Source organism: Monodon monoceros, unplaced genomic scaffold (genome assembly GCF_005190385.1).
Source record: "Monodon monoceros isolate NGI ecotype Baffin Bay Population unplaced genomic scaffold, NGI_Narwhal_1 Super_Scaffold_21, whole genome shotgun sequence".
Classification (NCBI taxonomy): domain Eukaryota; kingdom Metazoa; phylum Chordata; class Mammalia; order Artiodactyla; family Monodontidae; genus Monodon; species Monodon monoceros.
The window spans coordinates 108,866,110-108,884,367 of NW_021703778.1; the positions used below are offsets into that span (position 1 = coordinate 108,866,110).

At 37.2% G+C, this 18,258-nt stretch overlaps 1 protein-coding gene across 4 annotated transcripts in view; it reads left to right on the top strand.

The window, feature by feature from the left end:
* Positions 1-18,258, top strand: part of AKAP6 (A-kinase anchoring protein 6) — a 598,070-nt gene that overhangs the window by 462,224 nt on the left and 117,588 nt on the right. For all 4 annotated transcript variants that reach the window (XM_029238347.1, XM_029238344.1, XM_029238345.1 and 1 more), the window contains one exon: positions 8,546-8,666. In XM_029238347.1, coding sequence (XP_029094180.1) covers positions 8,546-8,666 — 121 coding nt within the window. The remainder of the gene's footprint in view (positions 1-8,545; positions 8,667-18,258) is intronic.

The window sequence follows — 18,258 nt, forward strand, 5'->3', positions numbered from 1 at the left end:
CTCAGTGAACTTTAATTAGACAAAAGGCTAAACGTTCAGCAGGAAAGATGAGTCCATTTTCCTTTAGGAAGAGAAGTATCCCTGGATCAGTGTGAAAACATACACAGATTTTATATATATATATATATATATATATATATATATATATATATATATATATATACACCATATATAAAAAACACTCCCAAAGAGGAATGATACTGACAGATGAAAACAAATATATCACTATTTAAAACATTGCTTGATTAAAGATCAAATTTGACTCTAAATTAATTAAGCAATAAGATACACTGAATGACTGTAACTACCTGAGAAGCGATATAATCACCCCTGGATTTCACTGCAGCAGGGTGATCTTTCTAGTTTTCTGTTGAGCAAAAGGCCAAAAATATCTCTGTGCAGTGGGATGAACATTCATGCTCACTCATATTCTCTCTCTCTCTCTCACATGCACACACAAAGACACACACAAAAAAAACGACAATTTGGAATTTCTGCTCAATGGGTGTTTTTGGAACATTGCTACATAAAATGTTTTCTTTTTGGTACACACCAGCCATAAAATGAAGTACTGTCTCTTACGTGTGCCAATGTTGAGAACACTTTTGCAGATATATCACTAGACAGCCCAAAGAGACCTTATTTCCACCCTGCATTTCTCTTTTCTTCCCCTGATTCTTCCCCTGTCTTAAACTAATGAACAGCTGCTCAGTGTTCAGTTCCGGTTCTTTTTGCACCTTCTCTTGTGCTGTGGTGTTATTGAACAGTAAGATCTCAACACAGCCTGGAGTCAAAGGAGCCAAAAGTGCCTGACTACCTTCTGAAAAACTGACATTCTAGGCACTATGTGATTATTAAAATAGGTCTTTCTGGGCTGAAAAAAAAAAATCTCACCAGTATAAATGTATTCATTTGGGATCATGATATTATATCCTTCTAATGTGCAAATACATTGAACTAATTTTAGACCTAGACAGTCTTGCACTTCAGTAATCTAATGCCATCCATGCCAGGAGCCAACAAAGGGTAAACCAGAGAGGTAGTGGCATAATTTCTGGGGAAGTATTATTTCAAAGTTAACAACGGTAAAGTCAACAATTTTATATATATATATATATATATATATATCCTTTCCATCTTAATAATGTTCAAACAATTTCTGTACTGCTTTGGAGAGTTTATGGGGTCTGTTGAAGAAGGACAGAGGTATGAGGGAACCTAAGACAAATCTAATCTACCTCATTTTAATGTGCAGAGCTTAATTCTTTTCTTTAAAATTTATTCCCTTATGCATTCCCCCATGTCTTTCACAAAGGATTTAAGTCAACTTACAAAAATATTTACAATAAAATAGAATAAATATTTGACTGAAGTAAGTTAAGCAAAAGTAAAACATGTGTAAGAAAACAAACAAATGCATATTCTATGCATGTCCTCAAGAAGGGCAATGATTTGGCTCTAAGCTTTCCACATCCAAAGAAAAGAGTGAAATCTCATCCATCAGAAAATTCATAGTGTCCTAAGATTAAAAATAATATATAAAGCTGCGGAAACAGCTGCTTATGCCATTGAGTCCTGAGAGGAATTTCTCCTGTAGTTCTTAAAGGAGAAGATAGGCATCTGTGATACTACATCCCAATAAGAGAAAACAAATTCCCAAGGCAGTTTTTTGATGTAGGCTGCAGAAGTGATGGCAAAGCACAATTCACTGAGAGCTGTTCTACAAGTAACCAGAACCCTGTAGTCTGAGCATAGCACTCTGTGGCCAGGGTCAGCCTTGATGGAGGAGATAGACAAAGTCATTTTGGGAGAGGACTCCATATTAAGTCTGCCACCAGGTTTTTGTTAGGGATTGGGTGGCCGAGAGTTATTTCTAGGTTATTTACCTCCTACCCTAACACTGAGGGTAAATATTCTCTGTTGCTTCTTAAATCTTTGAAAAACAGGGAGGCCTAGGGTGGAGTAGACCTTTTACCGAAGGCTGAGCTGCCCAATGCTCACCAGTGTGCCAGTAGCAAGTCTGGATCCAGCCCCGTCTAACACACAGACAATGACATAGGAAGGTTTATATCTTTTTTTTTTTTTTTTTTTTTAAACATCATCTCTTGCTTTGTCTTTGGACGTATAGTTTCTCCCGTTTGTGTTAGAATCACTACTGATTCTAAATCCTTCAGAATGTTTTCAAGCTTTTTGGCTAGAACTTAGTCCAGTGTATTATCTGAAAATTTAGAGAAAGATTTGACTTCCTGACAGCCTAACAGAATCCTCTAAATACGTCTAGAAATTTACATTAATATTTCTAATTTTATGGCTAATCCTGGAGGTTAGAATTTTTTTGCTTTATGGCTTTTATTTTAATAGCAAGTGTTTATGGACAGACTGTCCATGAGACCATGAGAGAGTGGGGCCAGTCATTAACAAATATGTAGGGTTGATCTTACTTTTCTTAGACATTTTCATATGTACATGGGTATATATGAGAATTGAGAAAATTACTGCTGGAAAGAACTCCATATTCCTTTTTATTTATTAATGGCAAAGGCAGGCTGCTTTTCTCATGAGGAAGTGGCTCATGAATTTTCATTCAAAATTGTAAATTAGTGTCCACACTTTAATATGTTTAGAGTGGAAAGGGATTCTACATGCAACTGTGCATATCAGATATCATGTCTGGAAAGCTAAATTTTATTCTTTAATGATATTATGATTGGGCTAGGTGCCACTCTTGTATCTCCCTTCTGTGCTTACGTGACACATGGAATAGAGGATGATGGGAAATTCTAATCTATTATTAGTATTTTACTTCAGTAATATTCTTAAACTATTTTTTTTACAAGATTTTGTTACCATTACCTTTAGTGTCATTTTTGAAAACCAGAGGCAAACTTCCTTGAGCAAATAAAGTGAACAGTGAACACTTAGTGAATATTTGGGGAAAGAATCAATATGCTAAAGACGCTAGGAAAATTGGATCATTTAACAGAAGTTCCAACATAGACAAGCTGGTATCTCAGGAACCTGTCTTGTGTTTTTGGATGTGTTGGTGTGAAATGAACCATTCAGTTTACAAAAGATGGATTCTTAAATGCTCCAAAATATGTATTACTCAGCCTTAGGTAGAAAAACTTCCAGGGCTTTTTAGTATTATTTTTTCTTCAACTAATAGTTGCTCTATTTTGATGATTTCTTCATTTGGTGTCTGGTTTAATCAAAATTCCTTAGTGGACCAAGCTGGAACCTCATATATTCACACACACCTCCCATTGATTTCACTTGGGTGAAACTTTATCTTTTAAGCAAAGTTTAAGTTGAAATGTTGAGTTAATGATGCTCACTTTAAATACCAAAGGCTGAATGCATTTATGTATTCAAACACTTAGCTGGTCAAACATAACTCCCACCAGGGTTTAGAGGAAGGATCATTTCTTAGACTGTGCCGGCCTCACAAATAATATATTGCTATCCAATCTGCAGAAAAATGATACTGAACAGGCTTGTTAGTATTTTATTTCTATGGTGAAAGGCCCTGGAATCTTTTTTTAACCTTAAAAAGACAGAGAAAATGGTGAACAAGATGTTGGGAAATACTTTTGGCAATTACCATAGTAGTTAGCCCAAATTTAGAAATAAACTCTAAAGAAAAAATTGCACATTTATTTTTCCATAGTCTTGTCTCTGTCTCTATTAGAATTTCAGACCATGAAATAAACACATAATTCTGTATTTGTCTAACAAAAACTGACATTGATTTAGAAGGCTTTCTCCTCATACCATGATGAAGCTTTTAAAGCCCCGAAACTGGTTATATCATACCTACAATAGAATGTCCAACTCTTTTGTTGTGAACCCTTCAGGTATGTGGCAACTTAAAGGGGAAATATCCGGAAGAATAGCATTTTGGTCATGTGTTTGATTTATAACACCTTCTTAGAGTATTATACAAGTCTGCCTCGTAACATTTTCATAGAGAGTATAACATATTCATAGAGTACTGAAAAGTTGTGCTTTGAGACCTTTTAACATCTAGGAGATTATATATTTGAGTGAATGAGTTGACATGAACCCAAGCACATTTACAAAGAAAATTTTATAAGGAAAATCCCTCCAAAAGAGTAGTTCCTGTACTTGTAGCCTTTATAAGATTCTGAACTACTTGCCACAATTTCAGTCACCTCTCTCTCCCTTTAAAAAAGAGAGTGTTTGTCACCGGGACTTCAACAAAAAGTACCTGGTTCTGAATTCAGCTGATTGAATCAGCATATTCTTCAAAGGGATGTAGAACTGTTAACTAGTTCTATGCTACCCCTGATAAATTTACTCATGTATGATCTATTTTGTTTTCCTGTATAGTAGCTGGCATTTTCCCTGGAAAACATCTTTTATAAAATCACTAGTATACAGCACACCTTTGCAGGTAATATAAACATAAGACAGTAAGCTACTTCCTTACCCAAGGATTTTCCTAATATAATGAGCACATTAAATTATAGTCATTTCAGAAGGTTTCAAAAAAACCAACAAAGAAATTCTAGTAATTTACTTCTGATTTGCTACAAAGTTATGTATTTGATTTCACTAATTTTGGAAAACTGTCAGGGTTTTTTCTAAGCTGTGAATTAACACATGGCAAAGAATCTGAAATCAGGCACAAATGCTTAAAAAATGTTTTTGTCGGGCTTCCCTGGTGGCGCAGTGGTTGAGAGTCTGCCTGCCGAAGCAGGGAACACGGGTTCGTGCCCTGGTCCGGGAAGATCCCGCGTGCCGCGGAGCGGCTGGGCCCGTGGGCCATGGCCGCTGAGCCTGCGCATCCGGAGCCTGTGCTCCGCAACGGGAGAGGCAACAACAGTGAGAGACCCGCGTACCACAAAAAAAAAAAAAAAAAAAAAAAGTTTTTGGCTTCAGTATTAGGACCTTATGAGAATTTGTTGTTTAGAAAACACTAGCGCCGATTCTACACTTAATGAAACAAACTATAGTACCAAAGCATTTACCATATTTAACAAACTCAAGCCTAAATATTCTCAGCTAGGATGAAAATAGACTAGACTGGAGGAAGTGTATCTGTGTTAGGTTCATTCACCACTCGCTGGTCTCCAGTGTAGACCATCCGAGAACGAGCCAAAGGTACATTTAACTGGAAGAAATGGCTTTTGTTCCAAGTCCTTTGATAGGGAGAATAATAGGAGGGAACAGCTCAATGGATATAAAGACATGTTAAAGAGCTAGTAAAAAAAATTCCATGATTGTGAACATTTTATCATCCCATATGCAGTTTTCATCTATTTAAAATCTACTCATAAATCTCCTTTAATTTTTAATATAGAAGCAGGATGTGAGAGGAATGGGAAGGCAACTCACATTAATTGAGAATATACTGCATATAATCATTTCAAGTAAGCAAATGTACCATTGTACACTGAAGGCAAAATCTCACCTTCAGAACGAATGAAGTCTGTCTATACTGTACTGGTTGGTATTGGCATTTGGGGATGAGATATTATCTCTATCACATACTGCTCTTCTGAAGTCATTCTGGTCCTACTAAAAGTTTTTGATTTCATTATCTACATTCATTCATCATCATTTACCAGGTACTATCCTGGGCATTAGGGATACAAAGATAAACTCATACCTCGCCCTTGAATTGTTTAGTCATAATCAAAGTTTCTTTTTAAATCATACACGTATAGAAAAGAAAACAGGCTTCCTTATCATCTCTTACTGATTGATAATTTATGAGACTTCCTAAATACATACTTCCCTGGTACAGCAAGGGAAAAAAACCTGGTTTTAAGATCAGAGTTCAGGCTCTTACACAAAATGCTTGTAGCCTCTCCTAACAAATTAACTTTCTCTTTAGGGAACAACCTCTTGGGATAAATGCTGTTTTTCAGATTTCCTATTCCTCTCCCTTCTTTTGTGCAGGATGACATCTGAGCATATAGCGGGCTTACATGACCTTGTGATTCTGGGGTACAGTGAGGCCCCCTGGCTTAATGTGGCCCCTGGGTGCAGGCTGGCTGTGTTCAGTGAAATGGGTCTTGCCCCCGACATTATGAGGTTGCTCCCGACAGAGGGCTGTGGCTGTGTTGTTATCTCTTGGCTTGGTCAGGCGGTATTTCCTGCTGACTAAGCCTCATCTCAGCCTTCACTGGCCCAGCCAACTCCCTGAGGCCTGGCTTCAGAGGCCCCCCTGGCTCTCCTTGCAGGGGTGGGGGGTGGGGGTGGTCATTGTGTCTCTGTTGCCGTGGCAACACCTCTGTCAAGTTCACCAGCTAAACTCCAAGAAACCTCATGGAAGGATGAGAGAACTGTCTCCTCATGGGGGATGAGAGAACAGGGTAGCAAAGGGAGTCCTGACCACAGCTCTCTGACTACAACATCCCCACTTCAGGTTATTGTGAGGACATTGTTTAAGGCAATCTCCCAGACTTCCTAGCAGGAAACAGAGCTGACATCCTGGTGCTTTTGGCTTTCCCTTTAGGTCTTAGGCCAAGAGAGGGGCGGACACACATTTGAGCACCTGCTCCTCTTACCTTTATTTTGTTCTTAGTTTCCAAATCCACTGAGATGGAAGGGGTGAGCTTTTTCTTTCCTTTACCCTTTGCTTTTATTATTCCCCTGGATATTCTCTCCTGTATGCAAGTATTAGGATCATACTCTCCTAATTTGGGGGATAGCATTCTACCTTTCCCCTGTCTTTACGGTCAAAATGTGGGAGGGTGCAAGGAGAGAAAAACAATGAACATAATTCAGGATGTATTTCTAAATGACTGTGCCCGTCGTGTGCGCAAATGCTTATTAGTCATTCCTTATTAGTCACTCACAGAATGAATAAAGAAAGACTGATGGTTTATTTGTCCCTGTTGCAGTGGTTTTGGCTTGTTTGGTAGTATTTTGAAATGGGATACTATTTCAGATTTCACACGTATGCTGTAAGTCCTTGCTACTCCAAGTGAGACCCAGGACCAGCAGCGTTGTTAGTTGCCAACACTCATTAGAAACACAGAATCTCAGCCCCACCCTAGAAGTACTGAGTCAGTATCTGCATTTCAACAAGCTCCTCAGCTATGCCATATGCACATTAGAGTTTGAAAAGCACTGCTGTAGACCACCTTAGCCTTACTAAAGGTTTCGGCTACATCACCTATACCCATCATTGGCATTCAGTAAGCATTTATTAATTAATTCTATGTGTTAGCCAATGATAATCCTTGTCCTGGGCACTTATGGTTCTAATCAAGAAGCTTTATAATTATGGTAAAGTAATTAAAATAAACTAGACAATTCTAGATCTAGTCTCCTTCATCACCAGACACACCTTATTTTTTTTTGACAAATCTATTAAGATTAAATTGTAAGTTATGAAAAGTGGATGTTCATTTTCTTGGAAAGCAGTCATTTTGTGTATAGAGACAGGAACAAGGTGGTAATAAAATGCTCACTTGATAAATTCAGATTCATACCTGAGGCTGCTGCTTCATTAGTACTGATAGGGTTTTGCTCAGTTAGAGTTTGACAAGACTCTAGGATTTCTTTTAGGGGGATGATTTTGGGGAGAAGGACACAGTCATAGTTTTTCATTCTGCGCTTTCATTTTCTGATCACAGTGTTTTAGAAGAATCTGAGCTTTACTTATTCACCAAGCTTTCAAGAGAGAATCACATTAATCCTTTTAAGCTCCTTATTCTAATGATTTATTTTGTTGAAAACCACAGTGATCCTCTTTTGAATTTTAATGATTGCTGGCTATTCAGAGATTCATTGTTTTGACTTCCTGTCCTTACCTTTGTTTCCTACATGTCTGTGGGGAACACCTGTCTCATACTGGATCTGCCCCTGGTTCTCACTGGCTTACCAGAGTCACTCAAGCCTATCCCTGAGTGTTAAGCTGAAATGCTGGCTACTCATCCATGACAATATATGTAGGATATATGTTTGCAGAGATAGGCAGATAGACAGCAGAGGGACAGATAAATGATTGAGTCACTTCCCAGTGAAAATAATATTTTGGATATGATAGTATATTGTGATCATTTTAGAGAAGTTAGTTGAATTAGTATTCTTAATCATGAAGGTATTGGGATGTAATATCTGTGGAAAATCTAGTCATAGAGAAAGGGGTTTGAATGTTGAGAGTGCTGTTTTTACCCCAAGTTCTTGACTGTGTAACCTTCACAAGGCACTGACCCTCCATTTCTCATTCTGTTAAAAATGGCAATGCTCTTTCTCAAGGACACAGTAGTAATCATTTTGTTCAAATGCTGCAAGTCCTCAGAAAGGGTGAACAAATGGAAATAGCCATGGTATGTCTCAGGTATGAGCATCAGAATTACAGGTTATGTTTTCAAAATCTAAGCAATGGCTATGTCACAAGCTTGAATTCCTATTTTGCTCTCTGTTTAACCACACAGAGAATTTTTCCTTCTCTTTTTACAGGTATCACCTAGGAACATCACAGGTTTTCAAGAATATATTATTGTAATATGAGATTTGAACAACTACACTGTATTTATGCATAATACATTCTGTGCCTTATCTTCAGGCTTCTGGACTTTGATTCAGAATATCAGGAGCTCTGGGATTGGCTGATTGACATGGAGTCCCTCGTGATGGACAGTCACGACCTGATGATGTCAGAGGAGCAGCAGCGGCATCTTTACAAGGTCAGAGCTACCCTTCTTGCCTTTACCTTGCTGTGGAAGATCTGATTAGCCTGACAAGTCTTTCTCTCAGGATATCTTTTGCGTTCATTGTATGTATCATGGTGTCTATTAGAATTCCCTTCCCTGTCCCCAAACTCATTTCCATCCCTTGTGTGCTGACAGGCTGCATGGACATCATAATTGCAAGAAAGTTCCCTTTATCACATTCTATTTGGTGTAATTCTATAGAAGGACAAAGGTTTATCTTCAAGATGAATAGCAATAAATGAAACTGCATTAATGAGTAGACTGAAACAAAATGAAGGATAAATGGATTGGTAACATTTAACAAAATGTGTTTTGATTGGAGTACTCAGGTGGAGTCTATCCACCCCTCAGATCTTTCCAGAGATAAAAGAAATTTGCCTTCTGTTTGGCTTGCTGCTTCCGGGGTACGGGCCTTGTCCAATTTAATGTTTATTGGTGTTACATAGCGCAGACGTTGTCAAATTAAGTCAATGCATTTGCATGTGATTTAAGGAAACTGGCTTTGTACTCAACATATTGATTGTAGGCAATCCATCTAATAACTATCTATATTGTTTTCCATGTCTGTTAATTCACCCCTAGCTTAATGTGTTTTACCAATTCTATTTAAATAGCCTTAGAAGTTCTTACAAAACAACCATGAGATTTTGACTGAAAAAAATGGTTGTAAGATTCAGTGTCTGAAAAAGCAGTTGGGGAGGGTAGAGGGACTTTCCACTGAAATATCAGACGGCAGTAAATCTTCCTCATTTAGGCAATTTTTATTGGAGTAATTCTGACAGTTGTCATCCTTGAATTGCTTTGAGCATATGGCATATTTCAAAGAGCAGATTGTGAATCATAAAAAAATAAAATTAATAACTAACCACAGAATCAGCAACAGTATAATGACAAGAAACAACTACCCTCTAGCTTTTTAAAATTTCTTATAGAATAAGAAGTACATTCAAGGTCAAATAAAAGTTGTCTTCTTTCTTCTCCAATTTTTATCATTTTAAGTTACCTTTCCTTAATATATTATTTTAAATTTTACCTCCTCTAAAGAGAGAGATTTATTTTCAAGGGTCTGGTAGACTTTAATTAGTGTCCTTCGGGGATCATCTCAGTTAAGAGAAGATATAAGCTCCCTAGGGACTCAGCAAAAGGTGATATTTTACTCCCTAAAGAATTCTGTCCAACATTAATCAAGTTTGTTGACTACTAGCTGTTTCCTATATGGATAGCTGTCCACATTACCCACAAAACTACCATCTTCTGGCCTCACATATTGTTAGAGTAACAATTTCAACCTAATGTAACCAAAGCCAGGTGATTTCGCATTTCATGCCGGGGTCAAGAATTATGTGTGAAAAGTGCCTATAAATCTATATTGATTTAATGGTACAAAAATATTTGTTTCATTCCTAAGACTTAAGCATTAAAAGTCCAGCCAAAAAAGAAAAAAAAATACAAAAGTTATCTAATCATAAGCCATTATCTCAGATTTTATTTCACCCATGATGCCAAATAACATTTCTTGATGCATTTTGTATTTTGCACATAAACCACTCTTTTTTTTAGAAACAGTGCTATTCTTTGTCAAAATCACATTCATATAATTTACATCACAATTAATAGGAAGACATTGAACAAAAAGTGCACTCTTCCTTTACTTGTGGTTTCCTTGTAAGTGCTCTGCCTGAGAATTCCCATTCTGGCATATTGAAGGCCATTATTCCACCCTGTCAGTACTTCTGGATTATAGTATTTTTCCAAACATTTATTTATTTATTTATTCCGGTACGCGGGCCTCTCACCATTGTGGCCTCTCCCGTTGCAGAGCACAGGTTCCGGAAGCACAGGCCCAGCGGCCATGGCTCACGGGCCCAGCCGCTCTGCGGCATGTGAGTTCTTCCCGGACCGGGGCACGAACCCGTGTTCCCTGCATCGGCAGGCGGACTCTCAACCACTGCGCCACCAGGGAAGCCCTCCAAACATTTTTATACTGGGGCTCTTCATTTGTGACTCATGTCCTCTGTTTCTTCTTTCAGATGCTCCGCATATCTAAGCTCACTAGACTAGCACTGATTTTGCATTAGGCTTGTAAACAAATTAAAGATTATGTTAGAAACCAAGGACAGTGCTATAGGTTTGTAGAGGGTCTCTCTTTATATAAGCTCCCAAATTATTCCAGACGTTTAGAAACCTCCAAAGCAATCCTGAGGATATTGATGAAAGAGTCATTTAGAACTTGGGGTGGCTCCTGAATTAGAAAAACTGAGGGAAGAAAATTAATCTCAGGTCTTTGCCAAGAATCCCCAGGGATTCTTAGGTTAGGTCAACTTTTTCAGTGTCCCATTTCTCTGTTCTAATCTGCTTTTCTAGGAATCAACAAAACTAATGCCTTGGGCGAAGGAGGTTTGGAGCCGGTTGATCACAGAGACCCCTAAAGGACTAAAGCTTTTCAGTTGGTCCCCGGCCTTTCTAGGCTTTCAACACCATTTGAGTCTACCTTAATCATCTTTAATCTTAAAATTTGTTGGCCCTAAAAATTACCAATGCTTCATCAGCATTTTTCACCAAGGGTACCATTGACATTTGGGACAAAACAATTTTTTACTAGTTTGTGCAACCGTTCCTTCCACTACAGGACATTTGTTATTCATGTTCCTCTAGTCATTGTGACAACTCAGTTGGACACCCAACTCATTTCATAGCATTTTCAATCTATCTCAACTTATCTACATCATCTTCATTTCTTAAAATGCTTGTATAACAGCAAGAAAAATGCTTTGCCCTTGTATTCTTTGTTATTAAGCAAAGCACCTTACATGGTTGATATTGAACTAATAGTTGTTGAGTTAAAACAATTAAGGATGGGATTGAAGCTCATGATCCCTGCTATTAATGTAAACAATGAGGGTGAAAAACTTTTAAGAGAGACCTTCAACTGAGTGATGGTAAAATTCCAGGAACTGTAGATCAGGACAGAATCATTATTCCTGTTATTGTAGAATCTGAAACTTTTGTTCTCCTTTCCCTGGGGTGGGGCTGTCTCTGTTTCATCTTTCAGCTGATTTCCTGGTATGCATAGGCGTGCCCAGACCCCAATTCTGCATTATTTAGTCCTAGGTTGATGCCTGAAAATCACCTTTGGAAATGTTAGGTTAGAGAAAAGATAGTAAGATGGTCGTCAGTGAGTGTGAAGATTTTTTAGCATTTTCAACGTTAGACACCACCTTTCCTGACTTTACCTGTTTATTTTCTATTCTTGTCTCTGCTAGAAAATCATGTGACCTTAACTCCTAGATATGGAACTTCTGATAAAGACCCCAGACTATTCATTCAGCAGACCTCCTGTGCGGAGCACCTGTTATGATATCTTGGTTACCCCAAACCAGCAAAATATTCAAGGAACTTTTAAAGGAAGAGAATTAGGTTTAACAGGCAAAGAATACAGAGATACAACCTCACATAATTTAGAACCTTAATATTACAGTGGGCTGTAAGGTGGATTATCTGTTTAAAACATTTCTTGTTATTTTCAGATTGTTAGAAATTTAAGATCATTTTCTTTCTGATTAGTTTTAAACTGCAGGGCCATTAGAACAACCTGATTCTTATTAAAAAGTAACCACTCCCTTAATATGTTTTCTTCTTTGTTTGGAGACAGTGAGACATACTGCCAATGTCTTTCCTTCCCCCTTTTCGGTCTGGCTCAGCCTCAGAATGGGGACCTTCTGAAGCTATTTTCTAATAAACATTGGCAGTATCATCAGCTTAGAAAACACAAATGTAGTCTTTTCTCGTCTTTTTCTTCCTCAATCTGAGAATCAGCTCCAAGGAGAATTTACTCCCACTCTCTCATTTTCTTTCTCTTCATTCCTGCTACCTTCCTAAGTAGGACAATTTAATTTGTCAAAAGTAACACCATGATTTTGAAAGTTCAGCTCCTATTTGGACTAGCGTTACGAAGCCAGAATTCATAATCACAGGGAGCTGTCTGCATGTGCATTAACTATTAACGGAGAAATATTTAAAACCCACTTGCAAAGGAAAAGCTTCATTTTTTCATATCTGCAGATCAAAGGTGGCATTATTCTTGGGTTCAGGGAAGCTCAAGACACCTCCTCCCCCATCCTATATATTTTATAGACTGAGTGGCCTGGAAGCATCTCCGTGATGGGAGAGCTGGAGGCCAGACAGCGGCTGTTGCTGCCGCCTTGCCCTCTGCAGCAGGCGCAGCTCGTTCTGGAGTGCCGTGAGGCTGTGCCCTGTCATGGGCTTCTTTCCTTGCCACAGGGCACTGCTGTTCTCTGTCACCTGCAGAGCACAGGTGACAGAGCCCCTAGCCGTCCTGGATTGGTGTGGGGTTTCAAGGGTTAAGTTCAAGGGCCCAATTCAGAAGTTGTAGGCTGGTGATTATTGTTATAATTAAACAAGAGCTGTTTTCAGGTAGTGTGAAGCTCACTAAAACACCACATTTATAGATTTGTTCCTTGAGTGAATGGCTTAGCTGTTGCTCATCAATAAAATATTAGATTATATTACTTATCAGGGGTTAAAAATAACCCTTCCAGCTTAAAAAAAAAATAACAATATTAACACTCACTTCAACCAAGACCTGTATACTTTCAGGGAATTTACACTGAAGATGCTATACTTAATTTAGAGGGTTGGTTACTCATGGTTTCTGCTTTTATGGGAAAAATGCAAGTGTCCTCTATCTTTCTCCATTGGCATATCTGTAAAAATATATCCTGTGTGAAAAAGGAAAAGAACCATTCATTCTATATAATACAATGCTCACTAAACATATTAATTGCATTTTTATTTTGTTATTGGTTTGAGGTTGTAAGAACTTATAAAAATTCACAGGGGAAAAATAAAAATATTTTTAATATATAAGTGCAAATCAGAACTGGGAAAATATATGTAAGCTGGATTCTATTTCTGTGAGAAGAGTTAATGTGTAGGTACATAGACTATAAGGTCCTACACAATTACTAAAGATGATCCTAAAAGTTTATTCTGGGTTTCCTGGTAGTGAAAGCAAAGAAGGAAATGTGGTCAAATGCTAAATTTACATTTTCCATGAGAAAAAACATTATACTTCCTTTGGAGAAATTGTTTATTTTGATACTTAGAAATGAAGATATTTTCTTTTAGGATTTTTTTATATAAGGGGTTAGAATGGTATAGTAGAGAAATGCCTAACCACAGTATTTCTTACAAGTAGATTTCTGAACTTAATACTTCTGACAAATGAGTTAGTTATTTTTTCTCTGACTCTATTGCCAGGTAATGGTTAGAGATTTTGAGCACAGCTCTCGCCCATAGGTAGCTCCTTTCAATGATAGTGTGACCAGATGGAATTAATGAAAGGACATCGTTATTATATATTGGAAAAGAAGAGGTTATTAGTAAAATGAGAAAGAAATATAAACATTGAAGAGATGGAAAAGCAGTTGAACTTAGTTAATTCAAAGTTAACCAAAGAAAAAAAGAATAAAGGAGTAAATTAAAATCATGGGTAGATGAATGAATAAATAAGAAAATGCTAAAAAATCAAATACAAACAAATTTTTAAAATCGAAACATTGAAAGAAGAATTATTTCAGGAAGAAAAGCCAGATACAAGAAAGGGCTAAATTTTAAAGGAGAAAATGTTACTTTAGAGAATTTGGGTGTATATTATAAGACAAGCATTATGACTTTTAAAAGAAACATGTATGGAATGAGATAAGAAATTCTGGGGGATAAGAAATACAGTGTAAAAGAAGAAAAATGGGACATAGTTGACTTGTTATTTTATAACTGTTGATGCCAAAATGATGCCAAATGATGCCATAGCTATGAACCAATCATAGAAAACAGATTAATCATGCTATTCCTATATTTTATAAATTCAACCCTCTACAATAGTTCTCTTTCATTTTGTTCTGAACTACATTGATCTAAATAATTTCAGATGTGGCTTGATACCTTTATGACTGAACTTGAGCTCTTAAAAATGTAATGGTAGGCTGGTTCATAGTCCAGGTCATAGTAGCTAGGATTAAAATAGAAGAAAATCCATGAACTTATTAAAAAAACTTACAAGAATAGATGTACACGTCAAAAAATTAAATTCTGTTAATTAGGCCTTATATTGGAATTTCAGTACCTAAATTTTCTACCTTGATTGTTCAAAATGAAGCAAATTACTAGTTATTGAAGCCGTCAAGGTAAAAATGTACCAGATATATCAGGCACAAGAACCTAATGATAATTTTTTACCTCTTTCCCAGTAGATTATTTGTAGAGCTTAATTGTATGTTAGATTAAAACTCTATTAAGATAAGAAGAACATGCTTAAAATCATTATAATATTTCAAAAAACATTATCTAATCTTTTTTAAAGTGATCGGAATGGAAAACCCTAGGCCACCTCCACTGCTATCTAGAAGTGAATTTGTTGTTCCATTTTTATTAAAGTTCAAAAAGTCCTTAGATTAGTTGTCATATTAACTTGAGCTTTGATTAATCAGTGTTTGCTCTGAATACTTGAATATATGTATATGTTTTTTTTCTTTCCTTTTCTTTTCTTTTTTGAGAAAGGGCAAAACTTATCCTGAAAATGTTTAGAAGAAAAAGTAGATGGATGTGGTTTCTGAACAATATATGAAACACTATTTATGCTGGAGCTTATAATACCTATTTTCATTGCTTTTTTAAAAGGAAAAAAAAAAGAAGGATGTTAATAGTATGCCAAGAAGTAGCTGGCTCTGTGTGCAGAGGGGCAAGGAAGGGAAGCCCCGCCAGCAGTTTTTGTCTCTGGCGGGTGAGCCACTGGCCGGAAGGTGCGTTGGCTCTCTGGGCAGCCTCTGCTGTATTGTGCTTCTCCCTCTCTCCCTGGCCTGGCCTGCTCTGGCCTAGAGTGGATCAAACAAGCCGTGGGGAAAGTTCCCCTCATTTGCATCACTTCTAGACAGCCCTGTCTTACTCTTTGCTGACAGGAAATCACTGTCTTTGTCACCTTTTCTCAGGGCCCTCCTTTTGGCAGAGATGGGCCATGTGACCACGCTTAATCACAACAACAGGGCTGGCTCAGGACTCAATGACATGTTTTCCTCAGCACTTCAGTAAATGGGGTAGAGGAGTCAGTAGGAAATGACTACATTAATTTTAGAGTGAAAAGATAATTAACACTTGAAGGACTAATGCTACAACCTATGGAATTATTATTCAAATTGAAGTTAATTCATCAAAAACTTGTGAAAACTATCTTCCCTAATGCAACTGTTTAAAAAAATAGACCTTGAATAGTAAGATTTGGGCATGTTGGAGGGAGAGTGGGAAGAAGGCGGGGAGAGAGGGGCTTTGGGTGGAGAGTGGAGAGAGAAGCGGGGATAAAGGGAGAGGAAAATCATAGCAGGCATTAGCTATGTTTGAAAAAGCAACTTAAATGGGCTAAAACTTCAACATTTGGGACTGCAGGCTGGAGCATATAAAACGCTTACTTAGATGATATGAATAGGACACTGGCAAACAAAAGCAGCAGTGTGCTCCTAGAAAACTGTGCTTAAAGGAGTTTCCTTGGCAACAGAAATGCAGTTCCAAAAGTAGACAGAACTTTCCTCAGAAAACATACTATTAATAACAACCTTCCGGAACAACTTGGAGCAATTTGACAACTTGGCAATAATAATGCCAAGTGTTCTGCAAATTAATCTAACACATAACTGTTATGTTTCCCTTGCCCATAGTTTTGCTGGACTCTACCTAGAACTCATTGCTTTTCAGTGGCACAAGTGTGAAAATTATTTCTAAATGTTGTCATGGAAAAAAGAAAACCAAAAGAAGTGCTAGTGGCCAACAGTGGCCAGTGATTGTGTTCAGCCTTTTGGAACCTACCAGAGAACTTGGTTTAATGAGATGAGTTTATTCCAATTAAAGCTATTATATTTAATATCTCATTCCAACAAAGATACTTTCACACACAAAACTTGGTAAAGGGTTAACAGCCTGAGATTTGCTGTGATGTGAAGCACATCTTGAGGCCATTGGTTATATAAATGTAACACTTCACTAGATACGTGCTGGGTGTTATTTTTAAAAGCATCATCATTTCTTGTCAGCCCAGAGAATGAACTAATCTTGGGTCTACTTGGCCAATGGGAATCATTTGAATTCTCCTGAAGGCTATACATTTGCCAGTTAAGAAAGGAAGAATGTTCCCCTATTATAACCTTTCTTGAATCCTTGGATCTAAAGGTTAAAAGTAATCAATATCTCATTGTGCTACTTGGTTTCACGGTAATAAGTAATAACCGTCATATTAAAATCCAAATGATTACAGATAGCACTTAAATGAGTTGACCTGTTTGGGAGATTTTATTAATTGCAATCAGGATAATCATTAGAGTTTGCTAATAAAAATTTGGATTAAATTGTGAAAATTTCAGCCTTTAGCTTTTGAAAAATGACTTTTACTTAATTAGATGTGAATGTGCAGTGTTCCCCCCCCCCCATGTTAAGCTGAGATATTTGGCTTTAACTCTACATATTTGTAGCTTTCTTTCTGGTTTTTATAAAATAAATTAGAGGAACATTTAAGTTCCTTATAAGAAAGGGCGTTTGGTTCACTGCCACCTTTGGCTCCTGAACCGCTCAACACTATATAGATATGTTTCAGATCAGTGACTTAATGGAAATGTCCCTCACCTACTTTTTAGCATTTCCTATTTTTAAATTACTTATTTGTAGCGGTTATATTCATATGTAAGCTAATCTGGTTTGAAGCTAGAAAAAAAGTTATATGATGTGTGATTAAACTTTACAGACAGCCATGGTAAGAACTGGGGGTTATTTATTTTGTCAAAAATAAGTACCAGAGTTTAAAGATGAAAACCAAGTATTGTCATTGACAAAGCGGTCTTAATATAAAAGGATAAATGTTAGGTTTAATGTTTCATGTAATTACATCAGGAAGGCATTGGTTATCGTAACTGTAACTACAAGGAAGTGTATAAGATATATATGCTATTGAATCCAAATATTTCGTCTTTATTATCATTCTAGTTTTTACAGCTTGTTAGGATTCCATGCATATATTCCTAAAGCAGGGAGGTGGGGCTAGAAGGATACATAAATAATGTTTTAGTTATTTCAAAGGAAGTCCAGGTACCTGTTCAGAATAGGCTGGTGAGCCTTGGCTGGGGATGGGGCAGGGGGCAGGCAAAGCTCAGTCATAGTGCTTTTACAGATAAACTCACTAACCTCCTTCCTTTCTGTCCTTGTTTTACTACTATGTCTAACTTTAAATCCCATCCTTAAGATTCATTTCTTTGTGGTAAAAAAGAGTGTACTCTACTGGATGCAGATAATCTATGGGGAGGGGGAGAATAATATTGAATTAAATGCCAATTTTAACATCTAGTTTAAATGGAAAGACACTGAGAAGGGAAGATAGAGTGGGGAGTGGGTAGAGGGAAGAAATCCAGAAAAGGGACCAAGGACACAGATGTTACCTATTTCACCATTTGATAAGAAGGGAAGTGTGTGTGTGTGTGTGTGTGTGTGTGTGTGTGTGTGTGTGTGTGTG